Here is a 24943-nt window from a genome sequence, read left to right as displayed (position 1 = left end):
TCCCCTTTTTTCCCAAATCAGACGGGCAAATCAATGCGTCCTGACCGGGTGAATGATTTTCCCCCCAAACCCAACCAGCGGGTGGGAGATATCCTTGAAGGCATCTTCTGGTAACTTTAAGTTCTTCAGACAAGCCAAACTGATGATATCGGATGAGCTGCCCGTATCTATCAGCACTCGGCCGACCTTTAAGTTGGCGACTTTGAGGATGAACACCATAAGGTCATTGTGAGGGTCTTTGATCTCACCTCAGTCCGCTTCGCAGATCGTCACTTTTAGAAAGGACTCGGCCTTCACCCCTTCGGTGTGCATCACATTCTCAAATTTCCAAGCATCTTGCTTGATTCCTTTCATGGTTGGGCCGCCTGTAGCAAAGCCGCCTGATATAACGGCCACAAAACCTGAGTCAGTACTATTTCCGTCATCATCTTTTTCTTTGTTTTTCTTCTTCTCGGATTTGTTGTCTGTCCGAGAGTATTTGAACTTAGACTTCAGAACGTATGAGTTGAGCATGCCCTTCTTGGCCAGCTTATCAAGCAATCTCTTTATATTGTTGCAGTTGTTTGTGTCATGCCCCACATCTTTGTGGTAAATGACAGTACTTATTCTTGTTTCTGTACTGAGTCGGCCCTCTCAAAGGCTGAGGCTTCTCAAACTCGAACTTGTCTTTGATTTCCATCAAAATTGAATAACAAACCTTGTTGTATTCATACTGGGGCTCATACGTCTTGGCTTTCTTTGATTTTGTCTGATGGCAGTCGGCCGCCCAGACTTCTTTTCTCTTGTTGCTTCCTTCTTTCTTTTTGCCAGCCGAGTCTTGCTGAGATGGTTGCTTCTTCTCAGCTCCCTTGGTCGGAACTTCTGATTTCGTAAGCGAACAAAAATCAGCTGCCTCAATATAGGAATCAGCCTCCCGCAGAACCCCTACGAATTTCCGAATCTTTTATCTGACTAAGTCAAACTTAAAGCTATTATGCCTTAATCCTCGGAGGAACTCTGAGTAGGCCATTTCATCCGGCATATTCTGAATTTGGGCTTTCTCTTGATTGAACCTCTGAACGTACGAACACAACCCCTCGTTCTTTCCTTGGACTATGGTTGCCAAGTTAATACTAGTAAAATTGTAAGAAAAGTTTCCAACAAATAGTAGGTTGAGAGTAGTAAAACAATTGATGCATCCGGCCGGCAAGCTGTTGAACTAGTCATGAGCTACGCCCTTGAGGGTGGTCGGGAAGCATTTGCACCAAGTGGCATCATCGACACTTTGCACGTACATCAGGTTTCTGTATGAGGTGACGTGCTCTTCTGGGCTGCCCGTACCATCATAAGCACCCATAAGTACACTCTTCACTTTTGCTTGTTGGGGAGAGTTGAGAATTTCTTGAAAAAACGGAGGCGGCTTATCACCCAAATTCAACAATCGCATTTGCAAATCAATGGGCTGAGGCTGTGCGGCCGGTCCGCCCAAGTAAGCTGCCTGGTAGTACGGATGGCCATAGTGTTCGTGCTGTCCGAAGACATGGGGAGCAGGCGACAAAATTGTGCCGTAATTCTGATATTGAAATGGTTGAGTTAGAGGAACTGGGGTTGGAGTACGGTGAGCTTGACTTCTGCTAAGCTGGTATGCTTGGAGAGAGTATGGTCAGAGAACTCATTCGGGATGGTGGAAGTGGAGGTTGTGTCCGAGTAGATTGCCCGCTCCCGTTGCTTGTGCCGGATGTAGTCTCTTGCATCCCTCCAGCGTCTGGACGGCTCATTCAGCTCTTTCTAAGGCTTCTTGGTCTGCCCCCCAGCCAACTGTGTTTTCTCAAGGAACCTAGACCAGTTCGTCTGAGGCACCCTTGGTGACCTTACAAGTCGCCGGAGTTTTCTTTTTAACACCTTCTCCTTCCCATCTGGACGGCTGTCTAGAAAAAGAAGGGATCTTACTCTCAAGCTCCCTTCGGAGCTTGTTCAAGGCGGCCTTCAAGGGACCAACAGTCACCGGAGGATCCTCGGCCTCATGAAATGAAGCAGTTAGAGGATCACTTGTATTGATTGTAACAATGAGATTTTCTACATGCCCATCCTGACTAGGACCGGGACCAGTATTGGGTGTCTCACCATCTTTTGCCATAACGGACGAGTATCCCCACACACGACACCAAATGTTTCGAGGTTTTTTGTGATTCCCTCGGGATACTGATTGCGCTCTCGGCAGGATGGACGCAGACACCTAAAATGTTTCGTGGTTTTTTGTGATTCCCTCGGGATACTGATCACGCTCTCGGCAGGATGGACGCGGACACCTGCAAAACCACGAATATTCCGTGTACCGGAATATTCGTCTCCGACGATCAAGTTAGTGATCGAAAACGGAAAAGCTAGAGAGAGAAAGTAGAGAGAAGTGAGAGCTCTTAATGCTCTTTTTTATGTTATGTCCCCATCCGCCCCTCCCATCGTAAATGATTCGGGTATTTATAAGGGTGGGGAATTGTGCCCCTTTAGGGTTTTTACCCTAGAATTTCGTGCCCTGATTGGCGGCGCAATCAAGTGCTGGCGCGTGTCCTAAGAGGGGCGCCGATTTGCGGCTTTCTCGAGATTTGGGCCTCCTGATGTGAGGAGGCCCTTTGCTCTCATTCCAGGTGCTTTTTGTGTTTCTTGACACGTGTCATCTTCCTATAGGGACACGTGTCTCCCTTTGACTGGGTCACGTGTCACTATGGGATTGGACCACGTGTTGGGGTATTTTTACCCTAAACACCCACTACATTGGTTGATTAGCAATTTAGCATAAAGATGTCAAAACCACACCCGATCCAACCCGACCCGATCCGAAACCGACCCAAAAAATATCCAATTCAAATTTGAACTCGCGTGGACACAGTAATTTAACATGACTCAACTTTAAAAATTGACTCTACCCGACCCGACCTTATCAGACCCGATCCGATCATCCGAATTGACACCTCTAATTTAGCATGCCCTCTAATCCACTATGTATCTCTTGAATTCCTTGGGGATTTTTTTTTTTTTTTTTTTTTTTTTTTTGTGAAACATTTATCCTTGTTCTTGTGGTAAAAATTTTGGATTAATTTAATATATATACCCTTCGTATTTTTATAAGTGAAATATATCTCTTCTATACGCATATCAATGCAAGTAAAAATTATAAAAATTGAATATTAATAATCTATTGATTGAAACAATTCCAACAAGTACTTACAATACTTTAAAATTTTTTTTAATGTATAAAGTACAAATATTAGTTAAAATAGATAGGTAAATAATGTAAAAAGTCAAAATATTTCACTTAATAAAATATAAGGGAGTAAGTTTTTTGGTTGATTCATATTCCCTCTACTTTACGAATGTTTTACTTCTTTAAATATTTTGTCTCACAAATAATACCTCTTTATTGCACATAATAAGAAGCGGAGGTAATATTATATAAACTCGACATCTTAAAAATAAAAATTGAAATGAATTTTTACAAAATCCTACATACTTCCTCTATTCTTTTAATATCGCATCACTTGCCTGTTAGGGAAGTTTCACAAATATTGCACCACTTCCATTTTAGGACAAAAAATATCTATGTTCACACTGCAAATACCCAACATACCCTTACTTTTTCACACTTTTTATTTTATCTTTACATTACATGGACAATTTTGTATTTTTACGATTCTCTTTCTTATTGTTTCCCACTACCAAATTTTGCTTCCAAAATTCCTATGATGTAATAAAAAAAGAACGGAGGAAGTATATAATATTGTTTTGACATTTATGTGGCGATGGAATTTACAATCATATTTTCATTTGCAAAATCGAAGTAAACAAATAATTCATGAGACTCGATCATAGGCGTAATAATTTAATATCGATCATACTTTTGCATCTTCTATTCTTGTGAATGGGGCAAAACAAACTACGACATCAAGATTTGACAGCAATATCGAATCATTCAGGAAGCTATTATAACTTGACCAAAGACTTTTACAAGTAAACCATGGCTTTTAGAACATTCATGTAACACAAAATTTTAGGCATTTTTTCATTAAACTTTACTAAATACTTCCTTGCATCAAACTATGGTCGCGCTGATACCCCTAATAACCATAATACATGTGTTTCAACTTGTTATTCCAAGTGCCCAAGCTTTTGATTACTTCACCAACTGCACAGGTAGTTCTAATTACACCCAAAACAGTCAGTACCAAAAAAAACTTCGGTAATCTCTTATTCGAGTTAACTGCAGAAGCTTCGCTTTCTGGTTTTTATTACTCATCTGTAGGTCAGATCCCTGATAAAGTCTATGGCCTTTACCTATGCCGGGGTGACATTGGTGGTCAAGGTTGTGGCCAATGCGTATACCAGGCTCAAAATAGTATCCTCAAAGAGTGTCCGACCCAGATATGGGCTGTTCTGTGGTATGACAATTGCATGCTTCATTTCTCTAACGAGACATTCTATCATCAGATGGATGATTACCCAAGCAACGTGGAATGGAACCCTGAAAACATAACTAGTAACAAGACTCGGGCATTTTCTAAGGTGCTTAACAATACCATGATGGATTTGACACCAGAAATTGTGAACAGCAAGGTGAAATTTGGTACCAAAATGGCTAACATCACAAGCTCAAAGAAGTTATATACCTTAGGGCAGTGCACGCTAGACTTGTCAGCAGATGACTGGTTGGTGCTTGAAAATTGCGATTGGGAAGCTTCCAATGATGCTTGGAGGGAGAGCTTTGCTACCAAGCTGCAATGTAAGATTTGAAGTCAGTCCGTTTTATGGCAATACTGTTAACACATCATTCTTGCTATCTGCGATCACCAATTCAACATCAACCATTACAAGAGGTATAAAATTATGCAAGTACTTTTTGTTAGCTTGTAGTGGCAAATTTCACAGGCTTCATATTTTAGAATGGATTTTTAATGAGAGAATTAGCAGTTAATCACTATTATTTGTGTACATAACCTATCACTTGAGAACTTAACTAAGCACACTTGTCTACTTTTGCACCAATAGTTTCAAATGTCATACTGAATTTGTGATGCAAAAATCTTACAAGTTAATATCAAGGCCAAAATATGTACCACACTCTTCATTGCCTTTCAAGGCTATGCATAAGACTTTAGGAAGCATCACTTATTGCATAAACAGAGACGAGTAATAGCGTATTATTACTTTAAATGAACAAATAATAGTTTATCTAGAATCAAAGTAACATATCAAGGGCAGACCTAAATGATCCTGTCGCATTTAATTCGCATTATTAATTTTTGAATGAGAATGAAATGTTCTTTCCAGGAAATTAGCCAGTTGAATTTTCTCATCAGGGAACTTTTTGTTTGTCCATGTACACTTAATTTCACAAAAAGAATGAACTTTGATTAAAGAATAGGACAACTCAAAAAGTCAGGTTCAGAAACAAAGTCAAAACAGAGCAGAACAGAGAATAGTTCAGCTGTGACTTTTTGAACGGGAAATTTACAGAAAAATTGATGAAAAGAAGTTCAAGTTGAACAAGCAAACTAAATTAACCAATTGAATTCAAAGATGACTAATATTATCAATATGATGTATTGAAACTTTAGTAAACCTGGATTAAGCAATGATTACATTGTAGCAGCCACTAGGTGGGGCAAAATATTCCGTATGAAAAGTTCAAGTAAAACAAACAAGCAGATTATTGTTTAATTTTATTATTGACCAATGATTCAATATCATTGTAAGCTTGACCTAATGATAAGGATTATACCTTCTAAACTTGAATTGGGGGTTCAATCTCCACTAGAAGCACTTTGAGAGTGAGGATCTCATACCCATCCCTCCACTTTCAAAGTGCTAGCCCGCTAAGTTACTAACCTAGGTCGAGTAAGCGGAGCTTTGGCCTGGATAAGAAAATTCTTATTAACCAGCCCAATATTTTTCAAGATTTGTATTTAGTCCAATTCCATGCAAAATGATAAAATTTTAAATCTATACCTTTACTATGCAGACAAGCAGCAGAAAAGATCGTCACACATTGCCATTGCTGTCAGCATTCCTGTAATCTTTGTAGTCTTGCTCCTGGCTGGTGCTTTCTGTTCCATATACAATCGGAAGGCTGCAACGCCATCTCCTGGTAAATCAAAACTTTATGTTGAATACTCTTCTTTGACAGTCATAAAGCATGCAAAGAACATCACAAAATTCTTGTATTTCAAATAATATCTAAACATTGAAACAGGACTGGAGGAGATAGTTACAGTAGAATCATTACAATATGATTTCAAGACAATACGAGTCGCAACAAATAATTTCTCGACAGAAAATAAGCTTGGGCAAGGTGGATTTGGTGTTGTTTACAGGGTAATATATCTAAGTATAACAAGTTACATATTTGAACACACTTAAATCATAAGTTTTCAGTTTAGGCTTATCAAATTTTATTGCATAGAGTATAATCACACATTTTTTAAATCCAACTTTATAGGGAACGCTTCAGAATGGACAAGAAATAGCAGTGAAAAGGTTGTCATCCACCTCAGGGCAAGGTATTGCAGAATTCAAGACAGAAGTTCTATTAGTTGCAAAGCTTCAGCATAAGAATTTGGTTAGACTCCTGGGATTCTGTTTGCAAGCACAAGAAAAGTTACTTGTCTATGAGTTCTTGCCTAATTCAAGTCTTGACAAAGTCCTACTCGGTATCATATGATTAATTTAAAGCAACCAACATTTCAGTTCTGTTTTTGCCTGTAGTATATATGATGATTTTGCTAATAAATTAAAATTGCAGATCCAAACAAGCACGTATCATTGGATTGGGAAACCCGATATAAGATAATAGCAGGAATTGCTAGAGGAGTCCTCTACCTTCATGAAGATTCAAGACTAAAGATAATACATCGTGACCTAAAATCAAGCAATATTATGTTAGATGAAAATATGAACCCGAAGATATCAGATTTTGGTTTGGCAAGGCTTGTAGGAGCTGATCAAATTCAAGGTGATACCAATAGGATTGTTGGGACATAGTAAGTATATCGTGATGATTCTTGTATGTTGGATTATAACTGTTTTTCTCACTGTTTCTCAATTAAAACTTCCTACACATGAACTTGACTATAATTGCAGTGGATACATGGCTCCAGAGTATGCAATGGCTGGGCGGTTTTCAGTCAAGTCAGTCGTTTATAGCTTCGGAGTGATAGTTTTGGAAATCGTAAGTGGCCTCAAGTGTAACTCATCAGCCTTCCCTTTTCATGAAGAAAGTCTACTTCAACGAGTAAGAATAATTCCATAAAGGCAAACTCTTCCTAAGCAAAGACATTCCATAACTTAGGATAAGGTTTATTAGTTTTCGAACTAAAGATCTGATAGTTTATATGTGATGTGTGAATCCATTTGTCACAGGCCTGGAGGTTTGGAACCTCAATGCAGCTTTAGAGTTGATGGACCTCAGACTCAAAGGTAGCTTCTCAAGTGAGAAAGCAGTGAAATGCATTCACATTGGCTTGCTTTGCATCCAAGAAAATGCAAATAAGAGACCAACAATGGCTCCAATTGTCTCGGCAATCAATGGCTATCCAGTGGTACTCTCTGAGCCAACACCACCTCAGCTAATAGCCACAAGTAGTAGTACTTCTGGTCAATCTTCTAATATATTTTCAGGAAGTAAGGACATCACAGATGTTTATCCTCGTTAAATGTATAGGAGAGAGGAAGAATTCATTCACGTATTCTAGGAACGACATAGAGGATATACTTCTTGATCAAATATAAGAAATAGAAAGGACCACAGTCATGTACTCATGTTGATTAATATTTTCATCAGAGATATGAGGGGAGCACAATCTAATCCATGTTACTAAGGAGCACAACTTTATCCATAAATATGCAGTAAAGTCATAGATGTGAAGTCCACTTATGAACAAAAATTTTAGGCTGCTGCAGCCATTTTTTTCAATTCTTTAACTTTGAAGTACAGACAGAATATTTGGTAGAATCCTTATTCTTCCCAAACAAATGATAATCATTATAAGCACATTAACTGAAGTATTATATATGAACTATCACATTCACATCAAACATCCAAAATAAAAATTCTTACTGTATTAAATTTGGTTATCATATATGGATTAACACGACTTTCATGGAATTCACACTTTGAAATTAATTTAATCTATGTTCAGTTTGCTTAAAATTGTAAGATATTGACAAGCTAGAGAAGGAAGTTTAGAATTGTCCCATTTTGATGAATGATAAAGGTAAGACACTTTCTAAAAACAGATCCAATATAGTGCAGCTGAACCAGAGTCCAGACACAGTTCCAAAACGAACAAAGCTACCAGCACACAGAATGGTGGATCATATTGTGTGTTAATAACTTCAACATTAATATGGCTCTGGTCCACTCATTTAAGTAAGTATTGAGTCTCCCACAACCAACACCTGGTTTTTTCCACACTGGATGTCAAATTGTCAACTTCTCAGTTCACAACAGCATCAAACATCACCAAACAGTTGCTACTGGTATAACCTTTATATAAACCATACTATCAGAAGCTAACAGAACAGGCGTGAGCTTTTGAGCTTTGAGTTGAATATTACCTTCACATTTCTTAACAGAATACAAATTCAGATGTGTTAAACATGATCATTGTTACAGATACATGGACCCAAAATATATTAGGTGTGACAAATTGTCTTCCATACGAGATGTCTATAAATTTGGAGCCATTGTTCTGGTGTTCAGACAGTAATAGATAGAAACATTCATACTATAGCAGGAGAAAATTGACTTTAAAGTGTGTGTGTGCTTTTTTATTTTTATTTTTTTTGGGGGGGGGGGGGGGGTGGGTGGGAGGCTATCTTCAGATATCTTCTTACACATTAGTACATTACACTTACACTTACACTAGCTGAAAAACATTCATACTTAGAATCGGGAGAAAAAACCCACTCTTGCACTATGGAATAGTATTGATGATGAATGAAATCAAGAATTACAAGCATGAATTGTATGGTATTCAAATGCTCCTCACAAACACTCTCAAACCCTCTTTTAGTGTTTAATGTTTGTGAATACCTCATAAAGCTGGTAATTATACACAGAATCTTATAGGCTCTTACTGCTATAAAGCTGGTAATTATACACAGAACAGTACATACCAAAAAAATCTCAATCTTGTCCTATCAGATCTCAGTGTAAAAGCTTCTACAACTAGCTTCTATAATTCCACCACAGGCCACAGCCCCAACATAGTCTATGGCCAATTCTATTGCAGAGGTGATGTCAGTCACCAGCCCTGCCAAGAATGTGTACAGTCTGCGGCACAGGAAATAGTCACCAAATGCAGTAACCAGAAAAAAGCAAGCATTGTGTATGAGGGATGCACCCTAAGTTATGCAAACAGGTCAATATTCTCGCTGTTGGAAACTGATCCTTTTAGTTGGCATCGGAACAGCAATGAGGACATATCCAATCCCACACAGTTAGACCAAGCAATGTCAACAATTATCAACAATCTAATCAAGAGGGCAGCTTATAATAAAACCTACCACGGTTATGAAACAGGAAAGGCTCCTCTCCCACCTGATCAAACGTTGTATTGCATTGTTCAATGCTCCCCTGATATACTTGGATCACTTTGTGAAAAATGCTCGAGTGGCTGCTACAGAGAATTGCAGACTTGATGCAGAGGAAAAATATGGGGTATGATTTTCCAGCCAAACTGCCAAATATGGTATGACACATCATTTTTCCATCCTCCGCCAGCTACACCTCCAGGACAATCAGACAAGCAACCATCACATTCAGGTAAAAATAATCAAAATAGACAAGAAATTTAGCGAATGATAAACCATTTAGAATTGCAACAATTAAATTTTATATCAAATAAGGACAGAATTTTCCATGGAGTAACATTCAAATTGAATATACTAAAGTCCCAACCAAAAACAGGCTTAGTAATGCGTCTAAATGCATAGTTGGCATTATAGATATGTTCTTGACTTATTATAATTTTTAATGGAGCAGTCAAGAGTATACAATTTTACATAACAAAAGCTGTTGTTCCAGCCTCTGGCTTTGTATTGTTGCTTCACTGCACTATCTTCTTCTTCATGTACCGGAGGAAGAAACAGCACAGATTTACAGGTATATATCTAATTCATACCAGAATATGTTTCGTGTTTTTTTCCCAGTTTATAAGATAAAGCCTATGTTTTAGATCCAATATAAAAGAGCTCATTGTCAAACATACGCAGTTACATCGTCAAAAAGGTAAAATCTCACCTCAAGAAGATAAAGAAATTAGACTTTGTCATCTGGTTGTCCTCACAATAGATTATAATTAAGTCTGCATCATAAAGATCTTGGCATTATTGTAATTGTTAGATCTTTTTTGCCCTAGTATCTACAACTGAAAGATACAAGTATAAGATCAAAAACCAGCATGCATGACACATTTTACTATGATCCTTTTCTCTAATTTAAAACTGGTAGTTTCTTTAAGCACTTTCAAGTTACACAGCTTAAAACAATTCCTCGTTCAAAATAATAAAATATAAACAAAAAACATAATTACATGTATGTTAAAGAATTTAAAGTTGTATGAATACTTGATAATCATAGTTATATATGGAGTAGATATATAGCTAATAAGGAATAAAAAAAGAAAGGGGGTAAAAAAATATTATAAAATTAACCTTTATTTACATTTTTATAGCCTTTTTAGCATAATATTCTTATTTGTATACACAAATAAACTATTTCCTATTCTCCTTGCTTATTGGGTTTCAAATTTAAGGTATAGGGACTTTTTCCCCCTCCTATATCAAAAATATTAGTTGAATTATCTGTTGATGGAGTGTTTACATTCTTATTTGTTTACTAATCTGATGTCATCTCATTGCATCATAATTTAGCAAAAGAACTCATGCATTGCAAAAACATATTTGACAGTATAGTTGTAATATCACTACCATTGACAGATTACAAATTTAAACATGAATCTTCATATGAATTACTTGTAAGAAATTCAGGAGGAAAAAATAAACTAAGAATAAACAAACACATATAATAAAGGCTGATTTGAAATAGCCAACACTCTTACCAAATCTTATTTATAGTGTAATATTGTCACTAAGACATTCTGCAATGCTCAAGCTCTACTTTAGCCATCGCCCATGACACGGTATTGGGCAGGGGTAGGATAGATTTAGCCAAGTCTTATTCGAGTTATAGGATTCCTACATTGGCTACATATGGTTTTTTACCACTCAAAAGACCTGAACAAGACTTGTCTAATTCTATCCTACTCCTGCACTGGAGTGCTATACACTTCAGCACGGCCATGTCTCCTCTGTGAAGTGTAAAGTATCATCATTTAGTGAGCTTGATCCATCACAAATCAATAAAAATTGCTCATTTACAAACTATACGCTTAACTTGCAATTGTACTATTTGAATTTGAGACTAGATTAATGTCCAAAAAATAGAGTCCAGAGTTCCACATTCAGTCAAAAACAATACTTGATAGCACCACATAAAAGCCAATTGCAACTACTAATAACAGAGGGATTATAATATTAATGCTGCATTGTAATTATGGTTTTCCAACTAATTGCACACTTGTTTTACTGCTGTTTACTTAACCAAAAATAATCCTCTACCAGGCGTTATCGAATACAGCTTCAGCGTGATTAACTCTGCGACAGATAACTTTTCTAACGATAACAAACTTGGCCAAGGAGGATCTGGAGTTGTTTACAAGGTACTACAAGTCTACAACATACACGCCTACTCACAAAAACATTTCAATTTTCTGTGGCAAATTAAAGAGTTTTCCATATATCCATGGCAGGGGAAGCTTCCAAATGGCCGGTAAGTGGCTGTTGAGAGGCTCTCAAAAGCCTCCCGTCAAGCTCTTAGAGACTTTGATAATGAAGGTCAGTTAATAGCCAAGATTCAACATGAAAATCTCGCCAAACTGTTGGTGTATTGCTCCAAAGGCAAAAAAAAGTTGCTTATCTATGAGTTTGTACCCAACTTGAGTCTAGACAAATTCCTATTCGGTAATATGTTCTAACTGAAAAAATTAGCTTGTGTTAGGTACAAAGTTATTCAAATTGTAGTTCGTGTTTTCACTCATGATCATGAACATCTTATAGATCCAAAGAAGGTCAAGCTATTGGATTGGGAAACACGGTTCAAAATCATAACAGGAACCGCACGAGGACTTTTGCACCTTCAACAGGATTCAGACTACAAAATTATTCATCGGGACTTGAAACCAGACAACATATTGCTAGACGAGGAGAAGAACCCAAAGATAGCAGACTTTGGTGTAACAAGGCACCTGAGAATAGGTCAAACAAAGGCAAAAATTAAAAAAACTTCGTGGAACACGGTAAGATCTAAGAGCTTCTGAAAATTATTGTTTGCAACTAGTTCTATTTTTATTCACTTTTTCTCAGATGCACACCTTTGTGATTAATAACTTTCATTAAATAGTATTTGAAAACTATAAAAAGTTGTTAATTTTGAAATCACACTTTGAAATAAAAGAGATCTCACATAATCACAAATATGCTTACCAACTTTGGCAATTAAATAGGAGTACTCAGTCCTGAATCTGTAAAAGAAGGAGAATTCTCTATCAAGTCAGACGTGTATAATGTGTCATGTTGCTTCAGGCAAGGAGTCTTTGGAACTGTGGAAATGCCATTCAACTAGTTGATCCATCTCTAGAGGGCAACTCCTCGAGCTCATTCTTCACAACAACTCCGCCTCTAATATCGAATAAAGTTTTGTTGGGTACTTCGCAAGCATCATTCAACAAACATACACAAGGCAAGCACATAATAGAAGGGAAAGTTTTTGGAAGTCAAGAAAGTGAGCCAAGTACAAAAAGTCCGCCTTGCAAGTTCGTTCTTTGTGCCTAGGGTGACACCCGCGCAGCAAGACATATTCTGTTATTTACTTACCTTGTTACAAACAAGATTACATATTATTACAAATGACCTTGAGCACAAAGGAGATTCTCAAAATCACCTCTACACTACATACTCCGATTTAATTTCAAAAGAAGGACTTTTAAGTAGGATAGTCGCCTTACCTTTCACCTTTCCTAAGACAACCTTCAAACACTACAATAACAATCATTTAAGAGAGATTTTACAACTTAGGGTTGGTCCTAAATTCAAGATTATTTACGATAAAAATAATTAAAATGATTATTGTATTTCATTTTTATAGTTCTAAAAGAGTTAATGGTTATACATCAATATATGGAAAATGAAATTCAAGTTTTTTATTTTTAAATCTAGGCATCACCCCAAGACTTTAATCAATAAAGCTAGTTGACATCTACGCTTCTTCTATTAAGCTGGATTGCCTATATTTGATCGATTACAACTTTGGTTCAACTATCTTCGATTCTGGTCAGTGGTCACTAGAATTGAAAGCAACAAACTTGTCTATTTATGACTTTATGCCAAGCATTACCAAATACCAAGATCATGAACCACATAAATATTATAATTAAACATAACCAAAGCATATATTAACAATGTAACATAACATACTTATATAATAACAATTATTGTTAAATATAAAAAGATGCAATCAAGCAAGTGCAATTAACCTTTAAAATTGAACTACTACCTCAGTTTCGAGATGAGAATTGCCGCCAATAAATTAAAGAAAAAATTAGGAGATTTAGTACAATTAAAGTGGAAATTACTTGAGAGTGAGGGATAGCTCTCTTGGTAAGAGCTTTCCTCCCGGTTCCAGGTGATCCTGGAATCGATTCTCATCCCCACCCTAAGTGGCTCAAAAAAAAAAAAAAAAAAAAAAAGTGGAAATTACCTCATTATGAACACCACTGAAGAAAGTTTAGATCTTTCCTCACAAATTAATGGGCCGCTATGCCAGAACTGGGGAATTGAAGAGCAAATTTTGAGCAATTTCTGCCCCTAAATTGGTTCTTCAACCAAAACCCAATTTCATGACTCTCTTCTCAATAGAATTTGGAATTGAAAATTGATAGAAATAAATCCGTATATGTATACGCTTTCTCCACTTCCAGGTGAATTACCCACGCCGTGTCAGTTGTCACACTCGTGTGCTAGTAGATAGACTTGAACAGGGCTTTAATAAGATGTTTTCTCTAGGCGTTTCATATGTGGGAATTGAGACTACGGGTGGTTATGATGTGAGTTTAGGCGAATTAAGTGTGAATTAAGTTTGGTCAAACCTTTATGCATTTCTAGGTGAAATAAGATCGCGAGTTGTCTAGTCTCATAAACATTTCTAATGATTAAGAAGGTGGGAGTATTATGTCTTGTTTGTTTTGTGAGAAGGGGAATTGTAGGTGGGATTGAAAATGGGATGAAGATAGTTTTATTCCTATGATTTATTACCTAAGTGGGGCGTTTGATGAATAGGAATGAGAGTTTGGGGATTAGAAGGTTGGGAATAGGAGTGTGATAATCCATTGTTTGGGTTGTGAAGCCACGAAGGAAACTGATTGAGAATATATATCAAAATTACAATAACACACTTACTAATGTTATATCTTTAATGCTTTCATTAATAGCAAAATGGTCGTTTTCACTTTATTCCCAATTCACCTCTCTATTATTTGTCTCGCCACTAACTTTTAAAGCATTGATCCTAAAAGAAAACATAACAACCATACTAAAAAAGAATACAACACACAAACTATACAAAAATAAATGTTTTGTATAAGCTTCCAAGATAAATAAAAAGTCCAACTCAAATCTATGCCTAATACATTAAAACACAAACCATAACACCAATTATTTCTTCCTCCTTTAATCTTTTTCCTTTTCCTTCTATTTTGGCACAAATGTATATATTCCTAACACAATAAATTAATTTAAGCTCCTTTCATATTACCCTACTACTATGACTTAATTAATATCAACTTATCAAGATTAAGTCAATGTCTTTTTACTTCAATTTTCCAAAAAAATAAAAAATAAAAAATAAAAATTCACTCTACTTTTAACAAACTGTGCATTACACGAGTCAAAAGGCTAATTATGATATTTAGAACATTAACATAGGATATCGTCTTAGATTCATTTAATAACCAAATCACGGAAGTAGCTCCTAAGAAGAAGTTGCATAGTGGATTAGTGGTACATCATTTCTATAGTAATGGACTAATGGTGACATGAGTAGCGTCATTAACTATATATGAATAGTACGAGTAGTATATATCATAATAGGAAAATTAATTTTTATGTGTCAAGTGTCTTTAAACTACTATCCATTTAGAGAATTTCATTTTGCATAAACATATATTAATACTTCGTATATTCGAATTTCAATATTATAATCAAAGACTGGACAATCAGTTGACAGCAATACTGATCTCACATTGATCAAGTTGATATTATTAATTGTTGATTACAAGTAGACCCTTAATTATAATAGTACAAACTTAATAGTCAAAGTCAAATGTTGCTCATTCTAACTCAAGAACAAATCCATTTGAGGCATAGGCAGTACTGAGTCCAATTGACCTTTCAGAACTCTTTGATATTAATAAATTAAAGTTTAAGAAATCATAGTAACACCAAAACTTACCCAATATCAAAGCAATAACCGGAAGTTAGAATAAGGAATTTGCATAATATACATATTAATAACCCACAACTTGGAAAAATGATACTAAAAAAAACAGTAAATCTCTGTTACTCATTGTAAGAAACATTTTTGTTTCTCACAATGACAGTTTCGTAAATAAAATGTACCACCGTGACTAAAGTGATACAATTTTATCATCCATTTCGTAAATAAAATGTACAACCGTGATTAAAGTGGTAAATTTTATTTACGAAACTGTCATTGTGAGAAACAATGAAAATTGTATAATACACCAGGGTGCACCATGCTCATGGTGCACCTGATGATGTGGCATAACTAAATTAGCATTAAATAAGTGAAAAAAAAAATAGTCGAATATAAAAAAATAAAAACATGCAATCTGGGCGAAACTATAGGGAATTATTCCCTTTAAACTGCTTTCAGTTTAAAATTATTATCCTTGATGGACATTTTCCATTTTTAAAACATTTTTGGGTTTCAATAATACAAAGTATGTTCTTTGAATTTGGCTCATATTTTCTTTGAGGTAGCGAGTGACGCACAAATTCTTTTTTGAATTATTATAATCATTATTTTTTATTATCGTATGTTCTTTGAGTTTGATCAGTGTGTTCTTCGGGTATGAATTATATGTTCTTTACATTATATTTTATGCTCTTTTAACATATGTTATTTTGAATTTTGAAATTTAATTTGAAAATGAAATCTTGGTTTTTTCTTAGTTTAAAATATTTTAGAGAGAGAGAACAAAAATTATTATGGAAAGTTAATTTTTGGAGAGAGAAAAAACAATTTTTGGGGATATGATATCTTTGGTAAAGATTTTTTCCGTTAATGTGTAATTTTTCATAAAATTTTAATAAAGTTTTTATCACGTACTTTTTGTAATGTCTTTATGTTCTTTAATAATGCATGTTCTTTATTAAACACAAAAATGTTCTTTTTCAAAAACCTGCATATTCTATTTCATACAGCTAAATGTTCTTTCAGCCTTTTTTTTTTATTTAATCAGGTGCACCATGTGCATGGTGCACCCGGGTGCACAGATCATGCATTTAAGAAACAAAAACGTTTCTCACAGTGAGTATTGGGGGCGTCCTCAAAAAAAAATTCTACGAACGTTGAAAGTAACACGGTGATGTAGAACAGATGAAAGCATCTCGTTATTTACAGTCATCAACAGTTGGTACCTGGACTCGGTAATGTCTCAACGAAGTTGATACCACATATGTTTATCACTATAAGCTTTGAAGTGGCCAAACGTATGTTCATATGGCTTACAAACCAACAAATATTTTGTAAGAAAAACGGTTGAATAAGGCCTAATCAACATATGAAGCAAATGGAACGATCTGATATCATCTCAAAATCTCTCCAACTAATCTTCCTTGTATTCCTACTGCTGAAAAATGTTACTGCAGATTCCGGCCCCAATTATTTCTTTACCACTTGTGACAATGCAAATGGTAACTATACACAGAACAGCTTATACAAAGAGAACCTCTACCAGCTCCTTACAGAACTCGGCGGAGAAGCCTCCAGATCTGACTTCTATAAAGCCACCAGGGGAGAAAGCCCCGGCAAAATTTATGGCACATTCTATTGTAGACGTGACATGAGTACTAACTTCTGTCGTGATTGTGTACAGGCAGCAGCACAAAAGATTATAAGAAACTGCACTAATCAGAAAGAAGCTGTTGTCTGGTATCAAGAATGCACTCTGAGGTATGCAAACAGGCCAATCTTTGGTCTGGACGAAGAAGACCTTCGTTGGTCTTTTTGGTTCGACCAAAGTTACAACGTATCCAATCCCAATCAGTTACAGAATGTGCTGTTCAAAAGCATGAACAGCCTTATTCAGAAGGCAGCTTATAACAAAACTTACAATGGTTATGCAACCGGAGAGGCCCCTTTTCCCCCATATCCAACTGTATACACTCTTGTTCAGTGCTCACCTGATATCCTTGGACCACCGTGTCAACGCTGCTTGCGTCGTATTTACAGAGATATGCAGCTTTGTTGTAATGGAGGGAGATTGTGGGTTATGATCTTCAGGACTAATTGCCAGATGAGGTACGAAATGGTGCCTTTCTACAACCAACTTGCTCCATCTCCAAGCCCACCAGGCTCACAATCTACATCTACAGGTAACAAAGGAAAAAATTGACAAAAGAAATAGAAAACAAAATCCCTTTGCCAGGTTGTTTTACCCATATAATGCCTCATCTTCCTTCCCTTCTCTCAATCATACATTCATACATGCACCTCCCAGAGTCCCAATCATGTTTTAAGATTGTTTTTTTCTGGCAAGTAATCAAAGGCACAAGTGATGCAGATTAAAAAACATTATACATAGTTCATATTTCTAAACATTTCCTGCATTTTATGTTGCAGACAAGGGTGTACTATTCTATGTGATAAGAGTTGTACCTCCAGTTACCGGCTTTGTATTGTTGCTTCTATGCATCCTCGCATTCTACGTGAACAAGAGGAAGAAAAATCAGAGACCTAGAGGTAATTGTCACTCAGCAGACTAGACTTCCTGTTCTGATATATTAAACCATAAAAACTTTAATACTGATTACTTGCTAGACGAGTAAAAGAGACCAGTCACGTAGATAACACAACACAAGAAAGGATAACAAATTTACAAACCCAGAGCTAGAGGATAACAAAATACCCATTCATATTTCATAAAATATTAAGCCTAATAAAAACTACACCATGTTGTTCTTGAATATCACATAGGGTACATCCTTTAGTTAATCTAAGCTTCCAAGTTCCATTCATTGTTTTCCAACTAATGGTATTTTTTTTTCTCCCGTTTTTCTCTACAGCTCTTGATCCTTCCACACTAAGCAATGATCCTGTGATTCCTGTCATTAGCAGCAATGAATCGAACATCGAGCAATCCAACCCTTCAGAATCATTGCAATATAATCTGGACACAATTAAATTCGCTACAAGACACTTCTCCATGGACAACAAACTAGGTGAAGGTGGATTTGGAGCTGTATATAAGGTATCATATCCTGAATCACCAAAAACACAATTTCAACAACCATGTTTCTACTTTGTTTTAACTACTAGGACTGAAAATGGTTGCCCATTTCCTTATTATGACTTAATGGGTTTCCAAATGCACAAAACAGGGGAGGCTCCCAGATGGACAGGAAGTAGCTGTTAAGAGGCTCTCAGAAGACTCTCGTCAAGGTCTAAGAGAATTTACCAATGAGGTCCAATTATTGGCAAAGCTTCAACACAGAAACCTCGTCAAACTTTTGGGTTTCTGCATAGAAGGCGAAGAAAAGTTGCTTATTTATGAATTTGTATCCAACTTGAGTTTGGATAAATTCCTATTTGGTACTATGTTTTAACTCAACATTATTCTTGGTTGCATAAGGTACTAACTTATTCTGATAGTATTCCATCTCACTCATGGTCATGAACATCTTATAGATCCAAACAGGCGTAAGTATTTGGATTGGGAAACACGATTCAATATTATAATAGGAATTGCACGAGGGCTTTTATACCTTCATGTAGATTCTCGGGTCAAGATTATACACCGGGACTTAAAATCAAGCAACATTTTGTTGGATGAAGGAATGACTCCAAAGATAGCTGACTTTGGCATGGCAAGGCTTGTGAAAATGGACCATACACAGGCCAATTCTACCAAAATATTTGGAACATTGTAAGCTATTAAAATCTATTTTATATATCTGATGATTCTTCGGCCATCATATACTATATGAAATTTTAATATTACCACTAAATGCCTAACTTCATTGGTGCTTGGGGCATCCACAAAAATTAATAATTGGTCTCCCACATTCTGATCATGTTATTCATGTATACAAATATAAGATTTACTTCAATAATGGCAACCTTAATGTTGATGGGTAATGTTTTGCAGTGGATATATGGCTCCAGAATATGCAGTAGCTGGGGTATTTTCTATCAAGTCAGATGTCTACAGTTTCGGAGTCATGCTTCTGGAGATCGTCAGTGGGCAAAGCAATAATTTGTTTATTCGATCACTAGGGCATGACAGCCTTACAAACTATGTAAGACACCCTAATTTCTGTTTTCTTGATCGGTATTTGGTTCAAATGACCTTACAAAAAGGTTAATTACTAACAAGTCAAATATGTATCCCATTGTTTCAGGCACGGAAACTTTGGAATGCAGGGACTATTTCAGAACTATTTGACCCATCACTAGGGAACAACTGTTCAAGAACCGAAATCCTAAGATGTGTCCAAGTAGGGCTACTTTGTGTTCAAGATGACCCTCCAAGTAGACCAACAATGGAATCAGTTCTCCTCATTCTACAAAACAATTCCTCTGATATCCAATTTCCACCGCGCCTTTCATCAGTTTCATCTGAGACGAATGTGCAAGGTGGGTACGTAACAGGAGAACAAGATCAATTTCAAAGTCTTGAAAGAGATCAGGCTTATAGTGGAAACTCCACTGTACAATTTACAGACTTATACCCGCGCTGACATTCTCTTTACAGCAAGAAACACCTTTTCCTATGTTATTCCCCTCCCCTTCAACACACCCAAAAAAAAAAGGCCATAATCTTTTTGCTAACCTATGGTTGAGAAAGAGTAATGGAACTGTATTCAGGCTTCTTTTTATGTTAAATTGTCTAAAGTTGATTGAGCAAGTCTAAAAATGTTGTATATTCAAGTTGAAATGTTTATGACTGATCATGTAAAGCATTACAGGGATAATATCACACAAAAGAAGGAAAAAAAAACAGCAGGTGTTGCCAATACAACAACAACAAAATTATAACATTAAGTCGAACTAGGAAAAACACAAGTGATTAGAGGTAATGTTACCTCAGATTTCAACCAAATAAGATCCAAACAGCAAGCAGCCATACATGTAAGCCACTTGCGCACCAACCTGAATCTGAAATGAAAGCAATAATAATTAATATCAAGAACAACTATTGATCATATAGTATGATCAGTAGCAATTGCAAACTAAGGGAATACAAGGGTAGATTTGTGAGAAATGACTAATTTATACAGTATGACATTATGTGCTACTTAAACTAACCAATTATTAATGTTTATTGGAAATGATTTCATATAAACTTCAGCTTTTATCCAAAATTATCACCTTATATCCAAAGTCTCCAAATCTAATTTATACTAGTACAGTATTAATGGATAATAATCAGTTAACATTCTCTTTTGCTAAATTTATAATTCACATTATTTGGGTTGGTTTTTAGTAATTAAAAATTAAAACTAAGATTAGACAAAAAGGAAGAACAACAACCTGATTTCAATTCTTCATCTTTACAGGTTACAGTAATTCAATTTCAAAGAAGAATTAAAGCTAAAAAGAACGATTCTTCAAGTAACATTTCAATTACATAGAGTAATCTGTAATACAATTCTCTAACAGCGCAAATATCAAAAATTGAAAATACTAAATTGGACAATAAATTAAATTAAAATGTCGAAAAAATTAGTCAAATATCTAATTTTTAATTAACAGCACCTCTAAATGATTTCGCAGTGCAGAAATTCGGGACGTCTTTGCCATCATCAGAGATTTTTACCAGTGGAAAGTTGTAATACGGAGTGGAGTAGCAAAATTCATTAGGTACTCTCGGTAAAGATCTAAGTTTATTTTCTTGAGAAACAAATTTTGGATTAAATCCTCAGGTTAGCAGTTTTAGGGAAAAAACTGTTAAATGATGCTAGCAATTTGCCCATTTTTATGCATACTAGGATTTTAACGCGCGCGATATAGCTAGTCTTTGAGAAGAATTATTACCGATAATTTTTTATTGCCTATGCTGGTTTGTGTAATATTTTATAAAACTATTTGTATATAGACGATAAATATGTTGGATGTTGTGTAGTTGTACAATGTTCTAAACTTTAGTTAGGCTACTTTAATTTAGTGATTAAGCGATAAAAAAATATAGAGTTCGATGTAAAAATATAAATGTCTAATAAATTCTAAATAGGAAAATTAAAACATATAGAAATAGAGAGAGTAAAAGATGGTTTAAATATTGACATAAACATAACTTTTAAAATCAATTTAGGGAATTCAAGAGTCAATTATAAGGCTTTTGAAATCAAATGGGGGCAAATATGTAAAAGAACATTTTTAGGGATATAAATGTCCATGCACACTATTCATAAGAGTTTTCTTAAACTTTTTGTAACGTAGGGAAATCATACTTCCTCCGTTTCTATTTGGTTGACGCATTCAATTTAGGCACAAATTAAGGAGATGAGAGAGAATGGTAAAGCAAGTGGGGTACACTAGTAAATTCAAAGTATAAAACTTATCAAAAAAAAAACGTGTCAACTAAAAATAAACTTCCTAAAAAAAAAATACGTGTCAACTAAAAAAAACGGAGGTAAGTAATAGAACAATTTTGCATTGGTAATCCTTAGCTTGCCAATTTTGGAAGTCACAAAGTAGCACATTTAATTTGAGACGAGCTCTATTAGATAGTATTGTACCATTCGTTTCGGCTCAGTTGATGCTCTTTAAATCAAGGTTAGAGATGTTAATGCCATGAGCTCTTACGCAAAAAAAAAAAAAAAAAAAAAAAAAAAAAAAAAAAACTCATATGCACAATAATTGTAAACTTAAGAATTGTTATTAGGTAAATTTTCTGTCACATTGATTAGTTTTAAAAAATTGATTTTAATAATCTCAACTTTGTCTGATTAACTTTTATTTCCTTTGATTTTTTAAGTGTTACAATTTGACCAAACACACATACAATTGTTGGACTATATAGCTAGGGCACCCACTTAGTTCTCACTTTATCAATCTGAATTTGATCATAACTTGAGAATTGGCAATCTAAAAAATATTGTAAAATAACAATATAAAAATATAAGAAAGCAATTTGCACATAAAACAAAGAAAAAAAAATAGATTTTGTTATGACAAGCTATTAAGTAATTGTATGATTCTTCATGTTCCTGCCACAGCAATTAAGATGTTGTAGAAGAGTTGATAATCTTGAATCAACTAGTTTTTGAAGAATAATTCAAAGGTAACATATCCTTTCGGTCATATTATAGTTGGATAATGTAAGTTGTAAAATTAGCTAAGGAGCTACTGATCTTCTCTCTAGCTAATTTGAAAGATCGTGACACATATAAATAATATGAAAACATGTTCTGAACTATTAATTCAATCATCCTCTAATTATAGGTCCATAATATATATCATTATTTCCTACCATTAACATACATAATAACTCTCTAACAGAAATTTACAAAACATTATGTTTTTTATTTTCAAAATTGTCATCCTCACACTCATAAAAATCACAATAGCACAAACCCAAGAACTTCAACTTGATTTCGCCGGAGGAAAATGCTTAGAAAGTGATATTATAAATACCAATGGCACATACCACAGCAACATCCGCAACCTTTTATCAAACCTCCAGGCATCCTCCTCCGTTGACAACTTCTCCAACTCCTCCGTTGGTCTCGGCCCTGATCGTGTCAACGGATACTACCTCTGTCGTCCAGACATCTCCCTCGCCACCTGCGAGGCCTGCATCAATGCCACCATCAACACCATAGACCAGTACTGCTTCGATAGGAAGGAGGCCACTATTTGGTATGATGAATGTATGATAAGATTCACCAACAACTCCATCTCCGCCATTGAGAGCAACCAAACTAACACTTGGTATTTCAACTATGGTACACTAAATGTCTCTAAACCTGAAGGCTTCCCCGCGCTGGTGAATACCACCTTGCGGGGGTTGATTTTGGAGGCGATTTCATCGGATAATTTACACCGGTTTTATGCTCATGGGCAGAAGAATTTCACTTTGTTTGAAGGGTTTTATGGGATGGTTTTGTGTAGGCCTGATATAACAGCAGAGGCCTGTGAAAGTTGCTTGGTGACAGCATTGGGTAGAATACCTAGTTGTTGTGTTGACAGTTTGTCAGTTTGGACTATGGTTATGTTGCCTAATTGTCAGCTAAGGTATGATACTGCGCCGTTTATCTTTGATTCTCAACCGTCGTTGTCGCCGCCACCAACGCTTCCTCTTCCGCCTACTCTTGCTCCTTAGCCTTCAACGACATACTTCACAGCTGAATTGTCTGATCTATATGGTTTGATGGTTATGATCTGAGCTACGTTATGATAATTTTATATTGATGAAGATCTATATAGCTTTGGGATTCTTATGAATTTTACTTTAATTTTTAAGATTAATAGCCAAGTCTTTAATTTCAACCTTGTCGAATCAAGACTTTGTAATTAATTTTCACTTTTCAAGTGAATTGTAATCCATATATATAACATGTACAATTTTACACAAGTTACTTTCACTAATCTTATGAAAACATCGCGCACGCACAAACAAGATATATAACCAAGGAAATAATGATACGAAACGCCACAACAAAGTACAATTATCAAATTTCGGTCATGTCTGTATATTATATACATGAAGTTATAGTTCTATTACAGATGCGTCTAATAAAATTGCAACAATTGTGAGAGTGTTTCTCCCAACATTATGGGTATGTCTACTCACTTACTATACAAGTTTCTTAATTATAACTAGGTTCATATAGTAATTGAATGGTTCATCGGGGGTGATAAGAGTTTAATTTATGTCGTCATTTCTTGATGTAGCTCTGCTAGGCCAATTACTACACATTTAGTACTTTAAAGAAAAATGTGAAATCGAAAACTACTCATGGTGAGATTGAGAAGCTTTGAATTAAGAGTTGTGCTTGATTACGATACACCTTCTTTCGTTGTACAATTTAAAGTATGCTCCATAAAATAAAAATATTTTGGTATCTACTACATTTTTTTTATTGGAATATTCTCTTTTACCCTCCTTTATCCTACCAAACTACCTTATGTATCGAAAAAGATGTATAATTTTGTATGGAAGAATATGTCTATCTCATGAAAAGTCAAAATGCTAGCTAAATGATAGATTTTCTAAGCTAGTGAAGAATGGCTAACCACTAAACATACTTATAATTTCGTGCATCCACTAATGAGGAAAGAAGAAGACATTGACTTCGCTTAAGCTGTACACAATTAAGTTGCTAATTAATTTGACATATTCTATACATATAAAATTTGAATAAACTTATAATTTGAACTTCTACCATTAGAATTATTCTAAACATATATGATTTGATTAAACTTCTACCATTAGAATTATTCTATGCATATGTGATTTGAATTTCTACCATAGAATTATACAAGTAGTATAACAATTTTTTTTTTTTTTTTAAATTCTTCTAATTAATAAGTTCAAAATTCAATATC

General features: G+C 35.4%; 3 protein-coding genes and 1 pseudogene across 3 annotated transcripts; all 4 read left to right on the top strand.

The window, feature by feature from the left end:
* Nucleotides 1-4101: 4101 nt before the first annotated feature.
* LOC110687167 (cysteine-rich receptor-like protein kinase 25) lies at nucleotides 4102-4671 on the top strand (the record flags this gene model as incomplete). The annotated part of the gene is made up of 1 exon (XM_021863780.1): nucleotides 4102-4671. A coding segment is annotated over exon 1 (564 nt), but the record flags the coding sequence as incomplete, so codon positions are not given.
* Nucleotides 4104-7957, top strand: LOC110687292 (cysteine-rich receptor-like protein kinase 5). The gene is made up of 7 exons (XM_021863923.1): nucleotides 4104-4847; nucleotides 5993-6118; nucleotides 6224-6345; nucleotides 6470-6680; nucleotides 6773-7010; nucleotides 7111-7261; nucleotides 7390-7957. Exons 1-7 carry the CDS (start codon nucleotides 4673-4675, stop codon nucleotides 7420-7422), a joined length of 1056 nt encoding a protein of 351 aa, XP_021719615.1. The 5' UTR covers nucleotides 4104-4672; the 3' UTR covers nucleotides 7423-7957.
* A 1103-nt stretch (nucleotides 7958-9060) lies between these two features.
* On the top strand, nucleotides 9061-12924 carry LOC110687166 (annotated as a pseudogene).
* A 4037-nt stretch (nucleotides 12925-16961) lies between these two features.
* Nucleotides 16962-23717, top strand: LOC110687164 (cysteine-rich receptor-like protein kinase 25). Its single transcript, XM_021863779.1, has 8 exons — nucleotides 16962-17766; nucleotides 18014-18133; nucleotides 18457-18641; nucleotides 18772-18982; nucleotides 19079-19316; nucleotides 19539-19689; nucleotides 19792-20100; nucleotides 23079-23717. The coding sequence occupies exons 1-8, from the start codon at nucleotides 16962-16964 to the stop codon at nucleotides 23715-23717; spliced, it is 2658 nt and encodes an 885-aa protein (XP_021719471.1).
* Nucleotides 23718-24943: the final 1226 nt, after the last annotated feature.

The sequence above is a fragment of the Chenopodium quinoa genome, unplaced genomic scaffold (genome assembly GCF_001683475.1).
Source record: "Chenopodium quinoa cultivar QQ74 unplaced genomic scaffold, ASM168347v1, whole genome shotgun sequence".
NCBI classification, from domain to species: domain Eukaryota; kingdom Viridiplantae; phylum Streptophyta; class Magnoliopsida; order Caryophyllales; family Amaranthaceae; genus Chenopodium; species Chenopodium quinoa.
The sequence above is the reverse complement of the archived record's forward strand: the minus strand, read 5'-3'. Positions and strand labels throughout refer to the sequence as shown.